Source organism: Cercospora kikuchii (genome assembly GCF_019650295.1).
Source record: "Cercospora kikuchii DNA, contig_00002, whole genome shotgun sequence".
Classification (NCBI taxonomy): domain Eukaryota; kingdom Fungi; phylum Ascomycota; class Dothideomycetes; order Mycosphaerellales; family Mycosphaerellaceae; genus Cercospora; species Cercospora kikuchii.
The window spans coordinates 2,467,455-2,488,851 of NW_025408583.1; the positions used below are offsets into that span (position 1 = coordinate 2,467,455).

At 54.6% G+C, this 21,397-nt stretch overlaps 8 protein-coding genes across 8 annotated transcripts; 6 read left to right on the forward strand and 2 right to left on the reverse strand.

Annotated features, from left to right (window-relative positions):
* Positions 1-1,274: 1,274 nt before the first annotated feature.
* Positions 1,275-4,120, forward strand: CKM354_000319900 (3',5'-cyclic-nucleotide phosphodiesterase PDE2; the record flags this gene model as incomplete). The annotated part of the gene is made up of 2 exons (XM_044798384.1): positions 1,275-1,470; positions 1,518-4,120. 2 exons carry the CDS (start codon positions 1,275-1,277, stop codon positions 4,118-4,120), a joined length of 2,799 nt encoding a protein of 932 aa, XP_044654319.1.
* Positions 4,121-4,765: 645 nt separating this feature from the next.
* Positions 4,766-5,935, forward strand: CKM354_000320000 (uncharacterized protein; the record flags this gene model as incomplete). The annotated part of the gene is made up of 1 exon (XM_044798385.1): positions 4,766-5,935. One exon carries the CDS (start codon positions 4,766-4,768, stop codon positions 5,933-5,935), a length of 1,170 nt encoding a protein of 389 aa, XP_044654320.1.
* A 1,088-nt stretch (positions 5,936-7,023) lies between these two features.
* On the forward strand, positions 7,024-7,999 carry CKM354_000320100 (uncharacterized protein; the record flags this gene model as incomplete). Its single annotated transcript, XM_044798386.1, has 3 exons — positions 7,024-7,259; positions 7,314-7,610; positions 7,666-7,999. 3 exons carry the CDS (start codon positions 7,024-7,026, stop codon positions 7,997-7,999), a joined length of 867 nt encoding a protein of 288 aa, XP_044654321.1.
* A 699-nt stretch (positions 8,000-8,698) lies between these two features.
* Positions 8,699-11,764, forward strand: CKM354_000320200 (Ran GTPase-binding protein LOS1; the record flags this gene model as incomplete). Its single annotated transcript, XM_044798387.1, has 1 exon — positions 8,699-11,764. One exon carries the CDS (start codon positions 8,699-8,701, stop codon positions 11,762-11,764), a length of 3,066 nt encoding a protein of 1,021 aa, XP_044654322.1.
* Positions 11,765-11,974: 210 nt separating this feature from the next.
* On the reverse strand, positions 11,975-14,959 carry CKM354_000320300 (uncharacterized protein; the record flags this gene model as incomplete). The annotated part of the gene is made up of 3 exons (XM_044798388.1): positions 11,975-13,888; positions 14,015-14,293; positions 14,345-14,959. 3 exons carry the CDS (start codon positions 14,957-14,959, stop codon positions 11,975-11,977), a joined length of 2,808 nt encoding a protein of 935 aa, XP_044654323.1.
* A 640-nt stretch (positions 14,960-15,599) lies between these two features.
* CKM354_000320400 (uncharacterized protein) lies at positions 15,600-16,451 on the reverse strand (the record flags this gene model as incomplete). Its single annotated transcript, XM_044798389.1, has 1 exon — positions 15,600-16,451. The coding sequence occupies one exon, from the start codon at positions 16,449-16,451 to the stop codon at positions 15,600-15,602; it is 852 nt and encodes a 283-aa protein (XP_044654324.1).
* Positions 16,452-16,781: 330 nt separating this feature from the next.
* CKM354_000320500 (uncharacterized protein) lies at positions 16,782-19,340 on the forward strand (the record flags this gene model as incomplete). The annotated part of the gene is made up of 1 exon (XM_044798390.1): positions 16,782-19,340. The coding sequence occupies one exon, from the start codon at positions 16,782-16,784 to the stop codon at positions 19,338-19,340; it is 2,559 nt and encodes an 852-aa protein (XP_044654325.1).
* A 493-nt stretch (positions 19,341-19,833) lies between these two features.
* On the forward strand, positions 19,834-21,249 carry CKM354_000320600 (uncharacterized protein; the record flags this gene model as incomplete). Its single annotated transcript, XM_044798391.1, has 3 exons — positions 19,834-20,001; positions 20,053-20,378; positions 20,442-21,249. The coding sequence occupies 3 exons, from the start codon at positions 19,834-19,836 to the stop codon at positions 21,247-21,249; spliced, it is 1,302 nt and encodes a 433-aa protein (XP_044654326.1).
* Positions 21,250-21,397: the final 148 nt, after the last annotated feature.

Here is a 21,397-nt window from a genome sequence, read left to right on the forward strand (position 1 = left end):
ATTGAACACTCCTTCCTGCACCTGCATCGGTAGGGGAAGTTTACCTTGAAAGTCGTGGCCCAGTGAATATGTCTAAACAGAGCCCAACTGCGCCAGGCGCAACTGAGCGACTGTTGCACTGCGAACGATGACCTTCACTCTTCAAGGACAGACGTTCTTGCCAATAAGAGCTCCTCTCAACACTTGTGTGAAACAGGTCGCTCGTTCGGCGCCGACCAGATCGGTGCATATGCCCAATGCTGACTGCCACAACACGGCAAGCAGACGACCGCGCGTTGGGTGAGCGTATCCGAGGCACGGATGCGCCCCAAGCAAGAAAAAGTGAAGGTTCATGACAGCGGTCCGCTTGCCACAGCAGGGGTGTTGCAGGAGCAGCGCACGTTGATGCGAGCTGTGAATGAGGCATAGCATGAACTCTACGCATGTGGTGAAGGGGGGCCCGAGGAACTGCCAGGGCAGGGACAGTCGTAGTTTCCAGCAGCAGCCCGGCTGTCGATGAAAAAGGTGATGATTCGGAAATGCTCGTCGACGACATGCAAGCGAGGCCCGGGTGCGGCGGAGATCCTGGGCGATGCCTGCCGCTTCCTGGCCAGGTGGCGGAAGTGGCCATTTCATCACCGGGACGGTGGAGGACTTTCTGGAAGCCGACCCTCCGACCCTTGCTGCCACGCCCGTTCTCACGCTGCACACAACGACGTTGACGCGCCGGGACGACAGCGGGCGCCGACGAGGGCACAGTCCGCTACTGTGGGCCGTCGCTGGGAGGCGCTGTGCTTTGCGGCTGGGCACCGTAACACCAGGTGGGGAAATACGGTGCCGTTGAGATGATGGGTTATCGTCCTAGGGTTAGGCTGCTGGCGAAAGAAGGAAGAGTGAGGCCCGCGATTAGATAATCCTCGGCAGCGGGTCAATGTGACGACTAGGATGCGAGCGTCCTAGCGGCATTCTCGAAGCCGTAGAACACAGGAAGGAAGGTGGAAGGCTGCGTCGATCTCCTCGCGAGGCAGTCCCTCACTTGCTCCGCCCACAGCCCTCGCGCACGCCCTCGCAGCTCGTCCACCAACGACATTCTTCTGCTCGCAAGCGCATTCCTCCATCACGACCCCTCCCACATTCCAGCGAGCGTCGTGGTTGCCATTGCGGCGCTGCGATGCCTCACTGCCGATAACCTGCTCCTCCTCCCGCCAGCGCACTGCCGCTTCCTATGACCCGCCTACCACCAACTCGACCTGCGGCGACTCTTGCGACCAGCTCGCGTGCCCGGCGCAAAACAGATGGAAGCGAACGATGAGCCTTCTTGTCGGGTCGTCTACTACTGCCCAGGCAGCGCACACCATGTCTGCGAGCTCTACACTGCAGCGCAGCCTCCGGCGCTGACACCCGGCGAGCGCGCATTGCGCGACCCGCTCGCGCACGTCTATCAGAATGTGCGCAAGCTCCTCGACGAGGATGTAGGCAATTTTGAATCAGGTGCGCCGCTTTACTTCCTCATGCATCTTCTGTCTGACCGTATGCAGTCTTTGTGAGCTCTGACCCCGAGCAATGTTTGCAACGACTCGAAACTTTCGCCCACACAAATCCGACCGCTGTCTTGGTTGAGTTCGCCGACACGAGCGCCCACAGTCGCACGTCGGACCCCATCTCTTTCCTGCGGAATCTGGCCCCCGATGTTTCTTCCCAGCGCTTCGGCCGTCAGGTCATGTTGTTTGTACTGTGGGCAGCAGATTCTTCCTCCGACTTCACTCGCTTCTCGGACGACTCTTTTGAGAGCATGTACCTGGACGCTGGCGCGCTGGATACGATGCGCAGTCCCTTGTGCGCCGACGCCGTTCATCGACTCGTTGGCCATGTTAAGGAGGTGACCCGCGCGCCAGCTGACTCCCTCGCTTCCGACATGGCCCGCAATCTGGTAACGCACATCGGTAATGCCACTAGACCGCAGCTCGCCTCACATCGCCCTGACGAGATTCTCTCGGCTCAGCGTAGGAAGGCGGTCGAGGACGCCGTGGGCCAATGGCACTTTCCCGCTCATGAGTTTGACATGGACGAATTAGCTTACGCAGCGATGATCATGCTCGAAACTGTTCTACAGGACGCCGGTCTGGAGCCCTACCGCTTGCCGCGAGCGCAACTGATGACCTTTATCCTCGCAGCGCGGCGCGAGTACAAGCATGAACGCGAAGTGCATTATCACAACTGGAGGCACGCCGTCGATGTGACGCAATCGCTGTTCGTCTTCCTGTGTGATGTGCGCTTGTGTTCAGCACCTGTGCGAGACGCATCTCAGAGAAGAGAGCAGGCGCAGCCTAACGCTGTGGAAGCACTCCTCACGCCGACTGAAGCTCTGATTCTCCTCGTGTCAGCGGTCGGACACGATGTGGGTCATCCAGGTGTCAACAATGCATTTTTGGTGGCCAGTAACCACCAATTGGCGCATTTGTACAACGACAAATCTGTACTCGAAAACTACCACTGTGCCGCGTACTCGCAGTTGCTGAGGAGGCATTGGCCGCAGCTGAATGGCATCGCGCAGTTCCGAAGCAACATGATCTCCACCATTCTGGCCACCGATATGCAACGACATTTCGAATACATGGGCTATCTGACTGATCTGAGGCAGAAGTTGGAGAAGAGCGATTCGGGCCTGACGGACTGGGGCGATAAGGACAAAACTCACACCAAAGAGCTGGTCATGGCTTTACTGTTGAAAGCAGCAGACATTTCCAATGTCGCCCGTCCCTTTGATATCTCCGCGCAGTGGGCCAAAATTCTCATGCATGAATTTGCGCGACAAGGAGAACTGGAGTTGGAGCTCGAGATTCCTACCTGCTTGTTTGGCGGCCCTCCAGATGAGAATGACCTCCTTGCCGCGGCGCAAAGTCAAAAAGGCTTCATGAACCTATTCGGGTTCCCCCTCTTCAAGGGCATATCTGAAGTAATGCCCAACATTTCATGCACACTGTCGGAATTGCAACATAACAAGGAGGTCTGGGAGCGGCGGATCGTAGACGAGACTGCTCGTCGCGAAGCCAACGGCACCACACGGAGAGCTTCGAAGACATATGGCTCCGTGACGGACTCACAGGTCGAGGAGGCACGCCTGCGCAAAAGGGAGTCCGAACCTGCTGCTCTCCCAACCACGATCCCTCAAACTCCAACGAGTCCTATCCGACGCCAACCAGGCCTCGAAGCTGGCCCACCAGTCTCGCCTGCACGCCATCCGGCAAGCGAACAACGCCAAAATCTGTCTCTGGGACCGTCTATGGCGGAAGAGAAACGGGCTTCGACACCGGTCCTGTGGCCCAGCGCAATACAGCTATCGCCTACAAGTGGGGGTAGCAGGCGATCAAGCAAAGACGTTGCACTGAACCATATGCATGAGCTGAGCGCTTATGCGCAGCACAATATAGCTGCTGCAGGCTCACGCCGAGGCTCGGCCGACGCTGGTTGGCAGTTGCACCAGAACTATCCCGGTTCGCGACGGGGCAGCAAAGAAGAAAGTCTGACAACTATCTTGGTTACCAGCCAAGGCAGTCCCGCGACTAGAGGGTCGCCTTCGTCGTCACAAACCAGGATTAGTAAAGCTGCTTCGCCAGCGAAGCGTGGGAGCGTTAAACAGAATGCGGCGCAAGGCTCCGGTGGGACGCGGCACTCGATGCCTTCGTCCCGATCGCAGACTACGACGTCGGTAGCAGCTACGACAGATCCACAGTCGCCTTCCACACAGCCCTCGTCACTTGCTCCCACGGAAGACGACATGATGCAGCCGGGAACACAGCACGGCACATTTCTTGCAAGCTCAGCAGCGACAGACGGCTCTTCGGCGGCGCACGAAACTGGTTTGCCGGATAGCCTGGACGGCGCACACCATGCTTCGGCGCCTGCCGCACTGCCTGATACTCCTCCAAGCGAAACAGTGCTGGGGTCGAGTAAGTCAGGCTCGCCCATCGTGTCGAGGGTGGCCAGTGGTGATTCGGCGCTCTCGCGGCTGGATCCGCGCAAGTCGGACCAGCTTCGCGAGTCTCGTAGTCGAAGTCGACTGCGAGGACTGAAGTTCTGGAAGAGGCGGCGTGATCCTCTCGGAAATGAAAATCATGCGTCTGCCGAGAATTCTTCCTGATGACAGAAACGCCATACTTGGCAGGCAGATCCAATGCGGGCGTTGCTGATACAGGTGGCTTTTGTGAGCGTTGTGTTCTACATACGATGACAGCGGGAGACGGTGTTCGGGCAGCGCAGGCGCACTATGGCGGTCTGATTTTGGTGTTGAAGTAGCGATGCTCGCGTTTCGGAGCGAGGGACATATTTACGACTGAGGATGGAAAGGGATGAATGGCGCCGGACTGGGTTGAGACGGGCTAGGTGCAAGTCACTGTGTACAATGGACGAAGGTGCAGAAGGCTAGTCGCTCTGTAGATATCCACTGTTGGCAGTATCGTAGAAACGATTCATGCAGTCCACAGAGGCATCTTGAACGACGACATTGACTACTTGCATGTGGCTGATCCACTTTCCCTGACTTGGCAGATGTGGGCCTCAGGCTGACACGTCGATCGCTCGGCACATTACGTCCAATCTCCTGGAGCTTCTTGAATGTTCAGTTCCGCAACCGCGCGACCTCTTTGCCCACATAACGACGGCGTTGATTGTGCTTTCTCGGCCGGTAGATACATTTGACAACGCACGGGACGAGTTTACTTTGAGCGAAAACGACGGCGTTGACGGAAGCAACTCCAGCAGCACTCACACGGCTCGACTGAGCAGCATGGACACCGCCAGTCCACCACTGTCGCCCGTGCGACAATACATGGTGTCTCCCCTCGACACGTCCCCCTCACGATCCTCGTACCGCGAACATCTCCGACGGCGAACGAGCAGCTTCTCTTCGAATCACGACCGAAGTCCTACCACACCCAAGTCGCGGCACAGATTCAGCAACGCGTCACAACTGTCTGCAGATTTTCCAGGCTCGCCGGCGGATGAAGGTGGCGGCATTGGAGGAACGGGCAATCTTGCTGATGAGCTGGATCAGCTGGACGAAGACGAAGACTTCGACGAGGGCCCGACTGAAGAGGGCCTCCAGGCTGACGGGGAGGAGCAAAGTCGCGACAGCGGAATCGACGTGAGCTACGCGCAGTCAACGAAGACGCCCAATGCTGGAAGTGGCCAGCATGTACGCAACTTTTCAAAGCCTTTCGGCGGAGGGGATGACGAGCGGTCGCCCACCGAGACCCGAGCATCAGAGCCGCAGGATGAAATGGACATTGAGGATAGATTCTCGTTGGAATTGGAAGACCTGATGAACACAATAGCGCGCATGACCAGCTATACCTCCACGTCAGAGGATCCCCTCGTTCCTCGAACCATCCTGCAACTACAGGACCTAGGCAACCAGACTAATCTCGAAGCCGGTGCACATCGACTGACGACTGGCACGAACAGCCTGACCTCGCATCTTTCAACGCAAGCCAAGGCAATGCAGACAACCACGCACAGCCTTTTCCCCGTGGTCGCCGGCTTTGCAGCACCATTGGATCCTGCACTGATTGACGAAACACTTCCTCTGATGGACGCCTTGAAGGAGAGCATACCTCAGCCGGACATTGTGGTTGTTCAAAAGCTGCAGAAACTCGAACGAGAGACAATGGAGGTCATTGCAACTTTGTCTCAACTTACAGACACGTTGCAGATGGGCAAACAGATCACCAACTCGGCAGTCAGGCATCTCCGGACCACACAGACTATGGTGGTGGAACTACGACGTGAACGAGAAAGAGCTGAGAGTGCCCGAGTGGATCTGCAGCGGAATGGCTGGGTCGAAAAGATTCAAGATAGATGGTGTGGAGGACAGTGCAAGGACATCATATCTGGCTTTGAAGCTCGGTGCGACACGCTGAGAGGAGAGCTGGAAGTCGCCATAAATGCTGGCGCGTGACCAACGATGCTACATTGTACAAGATGGAGCCCTATTGCTGGGAAGGATTGCTGCACAATTTGAGCCTGATACTTCTTGTCAGCGTTTTCGACAGATACCCCGACGGATTGATTGGTTGTTACTTTTAGGGCGTTTTGGGGTTAATGGAGAGGAACGGAATGCTATGCTGAACGGTAGGATTGCATATCACTGGGCTGCTTCAAGCTCGATATACAGTGGAAGACTTGGAATGGAAACGCCTATCAAAGGTACGATAATTTCGGGGGCAATGTAGAGATAGAAGAGCCCGAGAGGCTTGGACAGAGGTAGCAACGAAGATTGGCCTCACAGCGTTCGCAGACAGCAAGACGCTCGTCGAGAGCTCTCACATGTCTCACGCTTTGGTCGCATGCACAGCAAAGGCGTGAGCGTTCGGCTGATATAGCTTTCTCTCTGCACGCTGCGATCCAGCGTGGAAAGCGAATGACGTTGTACGTGTACCGACAGGCACAGGCACAAGATGATGTACGGACGGCCCAGCTGTTGGTTGCCGGCATCACGACCTGCACTCCTGCACCAGGCTCCATCTCAAAAGCTTGAAAAGCTCCGAGTCCGTCGGTCTGCCATGTCGAGTTTGTGGCATGGATGCACGCCAAAGCACGCCGCCGCTCTCGCCAATCGGCACGAGCCACAGACGAGTCTTGGCAGCGCTTGTTCGCCTGATTGGGCGTGGGGTGCGGGCGTCACACCCACACGGCGCTTCGTCTTCAGCTGTCCTTCGCTGTTGGAGGATCTAGCTGCACTCTGCTGTGATGCGAATGCAGCGGCCAGCCGCGCTCCTGGTCATGCCCATCCATAATGGCCGCACTTTGCGCCCCTGTGGCACCTCATCTCTGTTCATGCCAACTTCATCGCCAATGTAAGTGCCTCTGCACGTCCTGGGCCCCCGAGTAGACAGATCCGACAACGACCACACACCACCTGCCGCCCACACGCGTCCACGCCCTCAGCCCTCCGAGCTCGCCGGCGGAGGGGACATCAGTCGCGAGTGTGACCGGGCCACGAATCGAGCAACTGTGTAAAAGCCGCACAGGAACGTGCGATTCAAGATGATTATATTCGCAAAGCAATGGCGGACACCGAAGATCTTCGTCTGGCTTCTCATCATCGAGTTTCCTTTGACGGTGGCCTGTCTGGCACTCATGGGCATTGCACAACCAAACAAATACCGCACGAAACTGTGGCAGAATGGCTTCGACAAAGGCTTCAATAGCGCGCCCAACTCAATACTGTACGATTACGCGAACTGGCGACCGGCACATACGCCAACAGTGTGGAGTTCTTAGTAGGTTCCATGGGCGACAGGAAAACCTGGAAGAATTGCACTGACCTTTTTTAGCATGACCGAGTTTAATGTGGTCATCAGTCTCGTGAGCATGTTCGTTCTTCTTGTGAAGAGTGCTACGTTCATCATGCACATTTGGATCCCCGCCTTGAGCGCATTCGCGCATGCGCTCTTGGTGGCGCTCTACGCGGTGAGCATCTACAATCAGTCAGCGGCGGATATGAGCGATCCGGACCATCCTTCGCCTGGAATGCCATGGTATTTGAGCAAAGGCTGTAGCCATGCGACTCCCGGAAATCGCAGCTATTGCATGCAAGCGCGTGCGAGTTTCGCAGTGGTAATCATAATGCTGTAAGTGCCGACGAAATCCACCTCTCTCTGAGAACAGGAGAACTGATATTTGCAGTGCTCTCTTCGTCGTCTATCTCGGCCTCAGTATATGGAGCTGCATACCCACACCTGAGGAGCGAGCGGAGCGAGAAGCTGATCATCGATCGGACTTGGAGATGAAGAAGCTATCGATGTACGGCCTGGACGACGATCTTACGAAGGAGGAGAGGAGGGAACACAATCGACAATTGTTCTTGAACCTGCCCAAAACACCGACCGGCTTTGGGACGTACAACAATCCCATGACGCCTCGAACTACTGCTTTTACGCAGCTAAACGGAGCGCCTATGAGCCCGGGTGCGTTACCGCTGCGGGACTTTCATGCTGCGCAAAACGTGGATGGTAGGTGATCAAAAGTGGAGGCTTAGTTCTGTGCAAAGTATGACTGTATATATGATGATCATGAAATGCTTCACGTTGCTGGCGTGCCGTCAACATATTCCTTCAGTTGCCGTATTGTTTCCTGTCCAAAACTGTTCGTCTTCAGTTCGAGGTCACTCTCCAAAACAGCGCTTCTCGTACATCAGCTTATCGTGCCACATTGAGATCTGCTGATGTTGATTACTTCTCCACAGCATTGAATCACTGCAGGCGTGGATGTTCACGCCCAAAGCACCCCTGTAGGTAGCGCGAAAACCCCACCACGGCTTTTCAGGTGAAGAAGCTTAAACAACGACGTCAAAAACGATCCTTCACCTTCAAAATTTACGGGACAGCACCCTGCACAGCACCTTGCCTCGAACCAAGCTTCTGACCGAGCACACGACCACCGCTCCCATCACACATTCCGCTCGAAAGGCCGCCGCCAACTCGCCCACGCACCGCAGACACTTCCCGCCCCCGCCTTTGTTGACACACCGCTGCCCGCGCTCCTTCCTGCTCACATCGGTGTCGGTCTCACGTGGAAACACTGGTATGCAGTGATCGGCAACTCCCACAAAGGCAGCGTCGTTTCGCGCTGCCATGAGCGCTTGGCTACAAACACATAACTGCACAGCTCTGGCGCGTGCTGGGGGGTGACCTCAATAACACAAGGAGGACAAACGAACATGGAAAGCCAGGTTGAGAGCGCCATTGAGCTCGCTTTCAACCCAACCACCGACCAGAACCTCAAGGCACAGGCGTATGAGTTCCTGAATGTCTTGAAACAAGATCCCAACGCATGGCAAGTCTGCCTCGCGCTCTTCACACAGCAGCCTGCTCCTTCCGAGGTGGTACGGCTTGTTTGCCTAGAGGTCGTCAACAATGCTGTGCAAACACAACGCCTAGACCGCGGTGGTTTGAGCGATGTCAGATACCGCTTGATGGAATATGTTCGTCGACGCTACAGTCCCGGCTCGACCGAAACAGACACACCAACCATTCAGAACAAAGTCACGCAGACCCTCACTTACCTTTTCACCTCCCTCTTCGCCTCAGACTGGACGGAGTTCTTCGACGAGTTTATTGCACTTGCCAGCTCAGGATCAGAAATTGGTGCAGATGGAGCGTATGGTGGCGCGGTCCTGCTGTTGCGAATTCTTGGCTCCATTCATGACGAGATCGCCGATGTGATGATTCCAAGGACCCAAGACGAACAGAGACGCAGTACAGAACTCAAAGACTTGATCCGGGCCAGGGATGTCAACAAGATCGCAACAGTCTGGCAGGAGATTCTGTCCAGATGGAGGCAGCTGGATCTTGCCTTGGTAGAGATGTGCTTGCGGACGATCGCCAAATGGGTCAGCTGGATCGACATATGGCTTGTTATTAATGAACGCATCCAAAGCGCCCTCTTAGAAATTGCCGGCCAGCAGGGAACGTTCAGCGCCGACAGCCGAGAAGCAAAAGCGCGCGATGCCGCCATTGACACCTTCACTGAAACTGTTGGCAAGAAGATGCAGCCGAACGACAAGATTGAACTTATCAATTACCTCAACTTGGGCTCCATCGTCGGACAGCTCGTTGTCAGTCCTGCGCTCGCGGAACTGCGCTCAACTTCTGATTATGACACCGACCTTGCGGAAACAGTGGCCAAGCTGGTGAATAATGTTGTATTCGATGTGGTCAAGGTCCTCGACAACGACAACATTGATGGCCAAACGAGAACGAAGGCGGACGAGCAACTGCAGACGTTTGTACCGTATCTGCTACGTTTCTTCGCCGATGAATACGATGAGATCTGTTCGGCCGTGATTCCTTCATTGACAGATCTGCTCACCATGTTTCGCAAACTCAACAAGTCGAAAGGTGGACTTCCTGGTCACTATTCGGCAATGTTGCAGCCGATCTTGGACGCCATCATTGCCAAAATGAAATACGATGATACTGCCAACTGGGGTGACGAGGATGAGCAGACCGACGAAGCTGAATTCCAGGAGCTCAGAAAGCGCCTACATGTCCTGCAACAGACCGTTGCAGCTGTCGACGAAACCATGTACATGGACACGTTGACTAGGGTTGTGGCAAACACCTTGGGACAACTTGGCTCAGAAGATCGTCCGAACTGGAGGGATCTCGACCTGGCTCTGTTGGAGATGCATCACTTCGGCGAGCTGGCCGTCAGAAATGGTGGCTTGTACAGCAAAAGCAAGCCTACTTCCGAGGCCGCTTCGCGATTAGTTGAGATGATGTCGACCCTGGTCGCCTCGGACCTGGCGAGGTATCCGCACCCGGCGGTGCAGCTGCAGTACATGGAATTGTGCGTTCGTTACGTGCAGTTCTTCGAACAAAATGCCACTGGAATTCCCAAAGTGCTCGAGAATTTCGTGACCTTCATCCACAGTGATCAGAATAAGGTCCGACTCCGGTCGTGGTATCTATTCCAGCGCTTTGTCAAACACTTGCGAGCACAGCTGGGCGAGTTCGCCCAGACCATCGTGCAGGCCGTCTCTGATCTGTTGACGATAAAAGCGGAGCTTCCAGACGACAAGGATGAGGACGACGACTCTTCGGGCGATGGGATATCTACTGACGGCGCTTTCCAAAATCAGCTATATCTTTTTGAAGCCATTGGACAAGTATCATCGACGCACAATGTAGCGACACCAACCAAGGTTGCCATCGCGAAACTGGTCATTGAACCACTCGCACAAGATCTGAACAACCATCTAGCCTCAGCTAGAAATGGAGACGAGAGAGCAATCCTGCAGGTGCACCATGTTATCATGGCACTCGGTTCATTGGCGAACGGATACTCGGATTGGACTCCTGGTGCTCAATCCAGCACTCCCCCTCCCCCAGAGGTAGCGCAGGAGTTTGAGTCTGCTGGCGAGACCGTGCTGCTTGCACTCGAGAATCTCAAGCATAATTCAGAGCTGCGAGCAGCCGCACGACACGCCTTTTCTCGTTTCCTGGGAGTTCTTGGATCGCGTGTCTTGCCACAGCTTCCACGTTGGATTGAAGGCCTGTTGTCATCTGCTTCATCCAACGATGAGATGGCAATGTTCCTTCGCACCCTGGGCCAAGTCGTTTACGGCTTCAAAACAGAGATCTTTGCCATTCTTGACCAACTGCTATCGCCGCTCCTGCAGCGCGTCTTCACTGGCTTCTCGCAAGAGATCACAGGCACCGACGACGAGATTCAGCTGAAGGAGCTGAGGCGTGAGTATCTCAATTTTGTTCTCGTGATCTTGAACCACGATCTCGGCTCCGTGCTCGTTTCGCCTGCGAATCAAGGCGTGTTTGATTCTTTCGTGGCTTCCATCACACGTTTCTCCTGCGACACATCAGATCCTCAAAGTGCACGGCTGGCCTTCGCGGTCTTGAATAGGATCACAAGCATCTGGGGTGGCCCGGACATAGCCGCCGGCAGTGATGTAACTGCACAGCCAGCCCTGCCAGGCTTCGACACTTTCATTCTCTCGCAGTTTGCACCTTTACCATGGACCCTGGTGTCTAGTCAAGGCTTCAATGCGCAAGATGCGCAGATGAGAAGTGTTCTCCTAGAAGCTGCAGCGCTGCAGTGGACCATTCTGCGTAAGAACGGGATGGCCTATAACACTCAATTGCAGAATGAATTGCGCAACCTTGGTGCCAATGACGATGGCATTCAATCTTACCTCACGAGCATCAGCGGAGATGTGCTCGTATTCAGGAAGTTCTTCAGTACGTTCATTGCTCAGGCGAAGAGGTGAGGCAATGGTTGTGGGATGGTATCAATGCATGCTCATGAGCCACTTTTCAAAAAAGCCGTTGAGGAAAATTCAGCATTTTCAGGGCGTGCGGCGACTCAATAGATACCCTGTTGTTGGAGCGTAGATAGCGTATGGCTAGATGAGGCAATGATTGGAACTATGATCTTCAGACTCACAAGTTCAGATGAAGCCCATGAGCTTGGCCACGTCCTAGGACCAGACACTCACACTGCCACGTCCATCAGCTACTGCCCGCAACTGACTATTGATCTGCAGCGGGTTGCCTTCGAACACGACAAACTCATCGACATCTTCTTCTTCCTCTTCAATGCCAAGTATATCGTAGATGGCCGTCGATGCCAGACCCCAGGCTTCTGTCTCATTGATCTTGCCGCCGCTGTTCGCGTGCACGATACCAGCTTGCAGAGACAAATCTCTCGCTTCCCAATCCTCATTTACACCAATCGCAACTTTGACGCCGGCGGCGTGCAACACATCCACAGCTGTACCATTCGTGAGTGGCGCACCGGTCAATGCTCTGCGTTGCTCCCACGTTTCTCTGTAGCTGAAGAGAGGGGCGAGGATGACTCCGACTTTGGCTTCTGCTAGTTCTTTGGTGAGAAGGTGTGATTCTGCGCCGCCGAGGATGATGAGACGGAGTTTAGTGGAAGAACGTTTGGTTGTAGAGATTGCTTGTTCGATTTCGAGTTTCACGCGCAGTAGGGCGGCGGTGGTATCGGCAGAGTGGACGTCGATGACCAGTGGGAGCGTGCCGTTCACCACTTGTGCCAGTGCCGCAGCTTCTGGTGAGATTTTCTCGTTGTCTGTCGTGGCTGGAGACAGTGCGTCAAGGAGTTTCGATCTCAGCTCGGCGATGGCCGTGGAAATGGTAGGCGTCTTTCCTCGCTTGATGTTCGACGTCAAAGGATAGTGGAGCGCAACGTGTTGACGGATGACTGCATGCCCTTCGAGAGGGTTTTTGGCGCCAGTGCGAAATGCGACGCTCAGGCCTTTGTGTTGAGAGCTGCCGAATTTGGGTGCTGTGATACCTCTCGTGACGCCGTGACTGTAAGCAGCAACCAAATTTCTGCCTTCTAGTCGCAGTCCATCAATGGCGGCTGAGAAGGAATCTTGATCAAGTGAGCCATCGGATGTGGCTTTCTCGGCGGCAATTTCTTCGAGTCCTAGGAGGCTACCGAATGCGGTCAGAGGGCGAGTGATATATCCGTTCTCCAGTGCGACGACAGCGCTGTCTGCAGATATCATGTGCTGACATTGTCCAGCGCATGCGATCTTGCCATCTGCAACGACCAGCTGATAGTCTTTAACAGTAGTGTCGGCTGCCTGCTCCTGCCCAGGGATCTGGATCTTTGAAATGCCCGTGAAGACAATATTGCGTACTTCCTCGGGCTTGTCTTCCAAATCACGGCTAGTGGATGGTTCCAGTGGTGAATTGAGAGGCTTTTCGAGCTCAATCGGCTCTTTGAACTGTGGTGCCCCATCAATAAACACTTGTAATGGCGTGGCTCCGACAGTCAACGGGTCAGAGTCCCATAGAACAACGTCAGCGTCCAATCCGGCTTTGACCTTGCCAATACGCTCAGCAAGGCCTAGGAGTTCTGCAGAGGCGCTCGTTACGCCCGCTAGAGCAACATGATACGGTAGCCCGTTGCGATATGCTTTGGCAGCCTCAAATAAGACATGCTGTGCATTCAGAACGGGGTTGTCACTTACGTACACGGGTGTGATGCCAGCTTCATGAAGTATCTTTCCAGCCTTCTCGCTCGCGACGTAGGCTTCTGCTTTGTAGTTCATGTTGTCTGCAAAGAGCGCAGCAGCTGGAGCCCGGCCTCCGTATGCTCGCTTCAGCACCTCTGGGATTAGGAACGTCGAGTGCGCGTGATGAAATGCCCTGACGGGGAATTTGAACTCATTGGTATAGCCAATAAATGATTCGAGGTCGGGAATTGTGTAGCAGTGGGTGTTGACCATGACTTGGCCTCGTAGTACGGCGGCCAGAGTCTCCCATTTGAGGTCTTGCGGCAGATGAGATTCCATATTCTGGACACCAATGGCATCCGCTGCGGCACACCATTCGTCTTGTGAATCCCTGAGAGCTGCAGCCTGGGAATTGATCAGTATCATGTGAGGCTCACAGCACTGCCGTGCTGTGCAGTAGGATGTTAACCGTCGATGATCGCAGCCACAAGCTGGTGTCGTAGCGAGACCGTGGGTCAATGACTGACATACCTGTTCAAAAGCGTGACGAAAATACCATGCCTCTCCCAATCTGCTGTACGGACCAAAGTTTCTTCCGACTTGGCCATACACATTTTTGGCGTTCTCGCCGCATGCCATCTTGATGTATCGATGGTGCTTCTCCGGGTCCGCAAGCAAGTCTACGATGCTCAATTCTGGTCGACCATCAGGTTTACCAACGGCGTGCTTGATCACGAAGGCCTCGCCACCAATATTGTTACCACTGCCAGGTAGAATCAAGGATGTGGTGACGCCGCCTGATTTTATCACCTTCAAATCTAGGTCAGCGTATCTCCTTGATAGCACGCAGGAAAGTCATACCTGGATTTGATGATCTAGTGGATTAAACCCATCGAGGCTGCGAACAAATGGAGTTATGTCCTCTGATAGCTCATTTACATCGCCGTTTCCATTGAGTCCCGGCAATGAATCCACTCCAGTGTGTGAGTGCATATCAATGATTCCAGCAGTGAGTTGTCTTCCATTGGCATCGACAAGATCATAGTCCTTGGGCAGATCTTCGTCCGCGATTTGTGCGCTGACCTGCTTGATAAGACCATTTTGAAGGAGTACATCTAGCGCAGTCCAGACGTATTCTCCGGTGTCAGCTTCCGGCTCGCCGGTCCAGACCGTCGCGTTGCGTATCAAGACTGGTCTGGTGCCAGGGACATATCGAGCACTGGCGTTACGATGTTCGGTCGGATATGTTGGCGTGGTCCGCAGCTTGGTGCATGTAGCATAATCTTGTTCCAGCTTTTCGGCAGAAAGAAGATGTGATGGGTGTGTTTGGCGAGGCACAGGCCACTTGAGGCATAGAAGATAGATTACGCAAGCGACTGCGGCATATCTCAGCGTGCGGCGTACAGTTCTTCGTCGATGGCCGTGTACAGCAGTGCTGTAGCTGGGAGGGCCATCCCAAGCCTCAGTCTTGTCCATTGCAGGTTATGAGACGCTAGTAGAGGTGGTCAGGTTTCCGGTCGAACGTTCATCTGCATTATATTGACGGCGAGAAGACGTATGTTGGCACGAAAATGGCGCCACCAGGACGGTGAAGTTGGGATTGAGACAGCTGCATTGGAATAGCGGAGACTCATGTGCTTATTGATTAAGCACAAGCTGAAATTTGAACGGGGTTTGATGGAACAGGCCCACGAAGTACCACAAGAAGCTCGGACAGCACAAACCCCAAGTTGCGCTACTGTTTGCCGATGGTTTTCTGGGGTTGTCCCAATTACAACACCGAAACTTGCTGGCACGTTTACCCTGCTCCGTCCATATTCCTCGCCTCCGATATACCACCAAACAAGTCCTCCATGCAATGCCGTGTCAACGTATTACTTAGAGAAGCTCGTCGAGAGATGACCTAAATTCTGCTTGATGCGCCGAAGATGGCCACGATGAAGCAAGTCCCGTTCTCCCCTCGAGGCATATGGATACTCAAGTGATTCGGATGCCTCGAAAGAACGAGCCCGATGGCAGTTCAGAATGCAATGGGGTTGAAATCAGGCGCATAAATTCCGCATGATGTTGATGGCATCGTGATGCAAATCGCTCCTCAAGCTGTCGTTCTCGTAAATCATTCGCGAGTGGGTGGAAGAGAGGACGGTGCAGCCCTCCAGCCGTTCCTCGTCATGCGTTGCTCGGGATAACCGCCGGGTTGCGAGAGGAGTTTCAACCTTTCCTGTCGTACGTCGAAAGCTAACAACCTCAGCTCCGAAGCAGGATCAGGGCCACGATGCACAGTGTCAAGTCTCTGCCCTACGCCCAGGACATTCTGCAGGGCCATGGCGAACTGCTCTTCATCCACATCATCGGCACTGACGCTGCCAATTTGGAAGCGCAGGCCAGGACTTTGGGTATCCAAGACCTGCAGCGCTGCGATGATGTCGCTCTTTTGAGACCATCTGCCAGTGTTGGTCGAATCGCACCAGCTCACGACCACTGTCCGTAAGTGCGTGGCATGCGACAAGACTTGACATGCTCTGGTCGCCCGGCGCTTGATTTCGGTGCAGAATGACTCCAGGCCAAAGCTCGGGTAGCTCTGGAGCAGCAGGACGTCGCAAAAGAAGACGAGCTCGACTTTCGTGATCAATCGCAGGCTGGGACTTTGCTCCAGTTTCCGCAGATCCGGATCGACACGGAAGAAGTTGAAGGCATGGCTGAAGACCAGCTTCCACGTGGAAATGGAGTAGAAGTAGTCGAGGATCTCGGCAGTCAGGGCAGGGTGGATGTTGAGGAGCGGTCGCGAAGGTGGACGGTGATCAACGGACGTGATGCCGACCGAGGGTAGCGGATGCGACACGTTCTCGCGCGGCAACAGGTACGAGTAGATGTGCTGGCGCAGCTCGAGCGGCAGACGCAGCAACGGTGGTGGCAATGGGGTGGAGTTGCTGGTGGCGGTGGTGCTGGATGAGGGGGGACAGGCCATGGGCGGTGGCAGAGCGTGTGCGTGAGGTGGATGAGACGGCTACGGTGGATGTGGTCTTGGGGACTGCACGAGCGTAGCTACATGTACAATGGCCTGCTCTTCCTGCTGCATGGCAGCTGACCTGCAGCAGTGCAGCATGCCGATGCCGTGGTGAGGTGATGAGCTCCTTCTGACACGAGCTCTGCTGATGACATTGGCCCGCGGCGGGCGATGACGATCGTGGGGACGGGGCTTGGCACGGCGCGTCGACCCGGCACGACGCGCCTGTTTCTGTCTACGCTGCTCTGCTCTCCTCTGCTCCACCACGCACCATGCAGCACTGCATGGAACATGTCCGTCTCCCATGACGCCGCCTGCCCCGTCACCACTACCGCTATTCCCATCACCACCCCGCAGAAGCGCCGGCGAGACGAGCTCGACGACTCCCGAACCGACATTGACCGCCGGCCCATCATTGTGCACGCCTGTACTGCCGATGCTCCAACGCCTTCCCTCGTCCTCACGCCGCAATGTCTATTGTCGCGTGCTCAGCTGCCGATAGCATACCTTGACCCTGCTCAGGACTGTCGCCGACTGTTCACCGCCCATGTGCACCTGCTCGAGACCGGTCAGGAATTCCACGACAGTACCGCTCTTCTGCTGGTGGAGGCTGAAGCGGACCATTCGCTGTACGCCATTGAGCGTGTGCAGACTCGTAAATATGCTCTGTGCCGTTTGACGAGTTCCGTCGTACTGGAGGAGCTACTCGCTCTTCCTCCACCCGAGACAGAAGCTGGCGCCCCGGCTAAGAAGCGATGTGCACCTCAATTAGGCGGCCAGGACCAGTCATGGTGGGTGATGGCCGCAGTGGGCGCGTCCCCCTATTCTACGTACGCCAGTGAGCAGCTGCCGAAGCTTTCGATGCAGCCACAAGGCCCTTCGCCTTCAGTTCGAGAAGAGGTACCACCGACAGGCCAAGAGTCTCCAGCGTGCGTTGAAGGTCCCCTCCCGGAAGTGCTACAGACGGCAAATTTCGATCAGACGTTGGAGGACTTGTCGAAACACTATCTGGACGCTCTATACCTGTCGAGGACGACGCTGGCATACTTCGTGAAGGGACCTCTTGCGCGAGCACGAGCTGCACTATCTTCGCAACCAGCAACACTCATTGCTTTCCTGCGCGGAGCCATGCTGAATCCCACCAGCATGGATAAGAAGTTTCGTGATGTCCTGGCCGGCATTGTCAAGGATATCTCTGTACTAGACACGCCCACTACTCTGTCCAAGTCACGAAGGAAGAAGAAGTGGCGGTCGAAGCGTGACAAGCATGGTTTATTCGTGGACGAGAAGGAATATATCGAGGGATGGTGGCGAAAACACGATGAGGACATGCAAACACCACTGACGAACGAGACGAATGAGGCTCTGCTGAAGCGCCGTTTGCAAGCGGTGCGCAACCGAGAGACATTACTGCAAGTAGTAGTGGCCATGGAGGTTCTGGCTCTAGAACAAGTTGCTGCAGCATGTCCTGAAAATTCTCCCATCGCCGTGCGGAGCGAGGATCCGCCCGGAAACAATGGTGACATCGGCTCAAAAGATAAGAAGCAACGGAAGAAGAAGGAGATTGATGCTCATGCCAGCTTGGACATACTCGTCGAGCGACTGAACATCTTCCACACCGTTGAAGCTTCGCCAGTGAAGACGAAAGATGGCGAGAGCTGCAGTGCTAATGCAGACATAAAGGATGAGCTCAAGACCTTTGCCGCTGAGGTAATCATACCCTTCTTTGCCTCTCGCATATTCGACATTGCGAATTCTGTCAGTAAGAAGCTCGGCGGGCCCAGTGCTTCACGGCCACGCGAGAAGAATCCAGTGAAGGCACCACGAAAGCCCGGTGAACCAACTGTCCGCCAGCCGCCTGAAAAGAAACCCAGGAAGCCACTCGGTCGCACGTCTACTGACACTCTGAACCACGTTGGAAGACAGCCTCCTGCTCTCACGCGCTCATCTACCGATAAAGATGCGTTGGCTCCGCTCATCAAAAGGGAGAGGAGCGTGACCCCATCCCTGCACGACATTGCGGCTGCGAAGACTGCCGCAACAGTGTCCAGAAAGAAACCGACGGGTCTCGATCACTATACCGCTAAGCATCGACAGATTGACCTGTCGGCAATGTCGCAAGCCAACCAGGCAAAGATCCGCAAGAACAAGGACCTGGAGGAGAAGATCTTGAAGGATGCGCTTAATGGTATAAGAAAACCCAACAGAGCGCTTGCGACGGAAGAGACTGCCAGGAATGCGGATGAGAGCTTCGCGCGAGCACTAGCCAGGAGCAAGCCCCCAAGATCGCAAACACAACGCAGCATATCGGCCAAGGACAGCACCAGGATCACTGCCACGCCCAGACATGTAAAAGCAACGCCAGCTGGCCGCCGTCAGTCGCAAAACATGCTGGAAGTACACTCTGGTTCGACGACAGCAGTACCTTCATCGGCCATCGGTAACGCTACCGACGCATGTGTGCCGAGCAGCACCTTTGCTGTTCCGCATACCGGACATCGAGAAAGACACAAAGACGTTGCAGAGACGCCGTCCCGCGGCTTTGCGAGATTCATGCCATCTGGGCTTGCTCGAGCACCCGGTACACTGATAGAGTCGCCAACACTCAGTCGCAGCGCATCTATATTAGCGACTCCACTGCGTCCGCTACGTATGCCTGCACTTGCAGAAACCCCTCTGGCAGAACAAGGCACAGAACCTGCGCGCCTTGGGACTGAGAGCCATACTTCTCTAGCGTTGTCGGATCAGCATGACGACTCCGGGATTGGACTCGAGAGCCCAGGAATGAAGAATAAAACTTCCATATACGAGGCGCTGGGATGGAACGACGATTACGACGAACTTGCATAGCGTAGCATTATGTCACATTGTTTGCAGGTTCAATGCATAGCATGCTTTCCGGCACGCGAGTGCAGTCTGAACCAGAGATGCATTTCCCAACAGCAACGAATCGCGCTATTATCGTCCTCGCAGTGCTCCTTTCTTAGTGATCAAGCGTCATGTAGTGCTTCGGTTGTCCGGTAAGGTCATGTAGTGATCATCGAAGTCTTGTCTTCGCAGGGAGAGCGACTCGCGAAGCTTATGACAGAAATTCGAGCCTCGGCTGCTGACTGCTGCACATGTGCCTCCGCGCCAAACCCCAGGTCCTGATCCTACGCGCTAGCGTGGTTGCATATTGTCTACTTGACATACACACAACCCGGCGAAGTGTTTGATTTGAACATCATTTGACCATCAAGACCATCGTTCAAAGTCAGCTTTGACAGACTGCAACATCACGCTTCGAAAGCATCGCGTCCGGCAATCATTGATCACGACATTGATCCGACCAGGATCCGCTGCAATGTCCAAACAGCGGAGCGAACGGGCCTTTGGCAACCTTGCACCCTGGAGTGAGCCTGCGTGGTCTCATGGCATTCCATCGCCATATTACAACGACTCACACAAGAAGTACCGAAATGCTCTCCGCGAATATGTGAACAAGCATATCCTACCGGACGCATTAGATTGGGTGCGGCCATCGATTGTTCAGCCTTAGGAGTCTTGTGCTGACTGTCAGCAGGAAGAAGCTGGAGGTGCACCAGAACCGAGCCGACTTCAATGGGCTAAGTCAGGATTCGCTTTCTCGGATGTCCCAATCCAATACAGGCCTAAAGATATTCCCTTCCCTGGAGGCATTCCTGTCGACAAGCTAGATGCTTTCCATTTGCTGATCTCGACGGATGAAACATCACGAGTTGAGGGTGGTGTTACGTCTTCTCTAGGCGGTGGCTCGGTCATTGGAATCCCGCCAGTGATCCATCATGGCACGGAGGCACAGAAGCAAAAGTGGCTTCCAGGATTATTTACACAGAAAACGTCTTTCTGCTTGGGTATCACGGAGCCCAGGTGAGTCTCTGTCGTCAGCATCTTCTATCAGTATACTATGCTAACGTTTGCTCCGATGCAAAGTGGCGGCTCCGACGTGGCCAACATTCAGACAACCGCTGAGAAGACACCAGATGGCAAGTTCTATATCGTCAACGGCTGGAAGAAATGGATCACTGGTGCTCCCTGGGCAACACACATGACCACCGCAGTGCGCACTGGCGGACCCGGCTTGAAGGGTATCTCTGTCGTCGTGATAGATGTGAAGTCACCTGGCGTGTCGATGAGAAGAATAGCCAACAGTGGCCAGAAAGCTGGAGGCGCGTCACTGGTCGAACTCGATGATGTGAAAGTACCAGTAGAAAACCTTCTGGGAAAAGAGAATGAGGGCTTCAAAGTGATCATGGTGAACTTCAACAGAGAGCGGTATATCATGGCCGTGGGCTGCAACCGGAAAGCCAGGACCTGCCTAGCGCACGCATTCGACTATGCGAACAAGCGTGAAACATTTGGCAAGAAATTGATCGAGAATCAAATCATCGCTCACAAATTCTCGACTATGGCGAGATATATCGAGAGCCACTGGGCTTGGCTTGAGCAGATCGCATATGCTGTTCAAGTCTCGCCGTATGGTTGGCAGGATCCGGATGTGGCTGGTAGAATCGCATTGGCCAAGGTGCAAGGAGGGCGAATCCAGGAAATGGCAAATCGTGAAGCGCAGCAGGTCTTTGGTGGAGCTGGGTATCAGAAGGGAGGTCCCGGTGCTGTTGTGGAGCAAATGAGTCGCGATCTGAGAATGATGGTAGTGGGAGGAGGATCAGAGGAAATCATCAGCGACTTGGCTGTTAGGCAAGAAACTGTTCTTGCTAAGAGGCGGGGATGGAAATTGTAGTGTAGCAACCAATTGACAAGTCAGGTCCTGTATACCAAGTCTACATGCCCGGTCGGCGATGCTCGTGCAATTTGTATAAGAATATTGTCGTGGAGAAAGAGGAAACCTGGTTCATGCTTGATATCCGTACCTCGACTTTTGCTCGTGG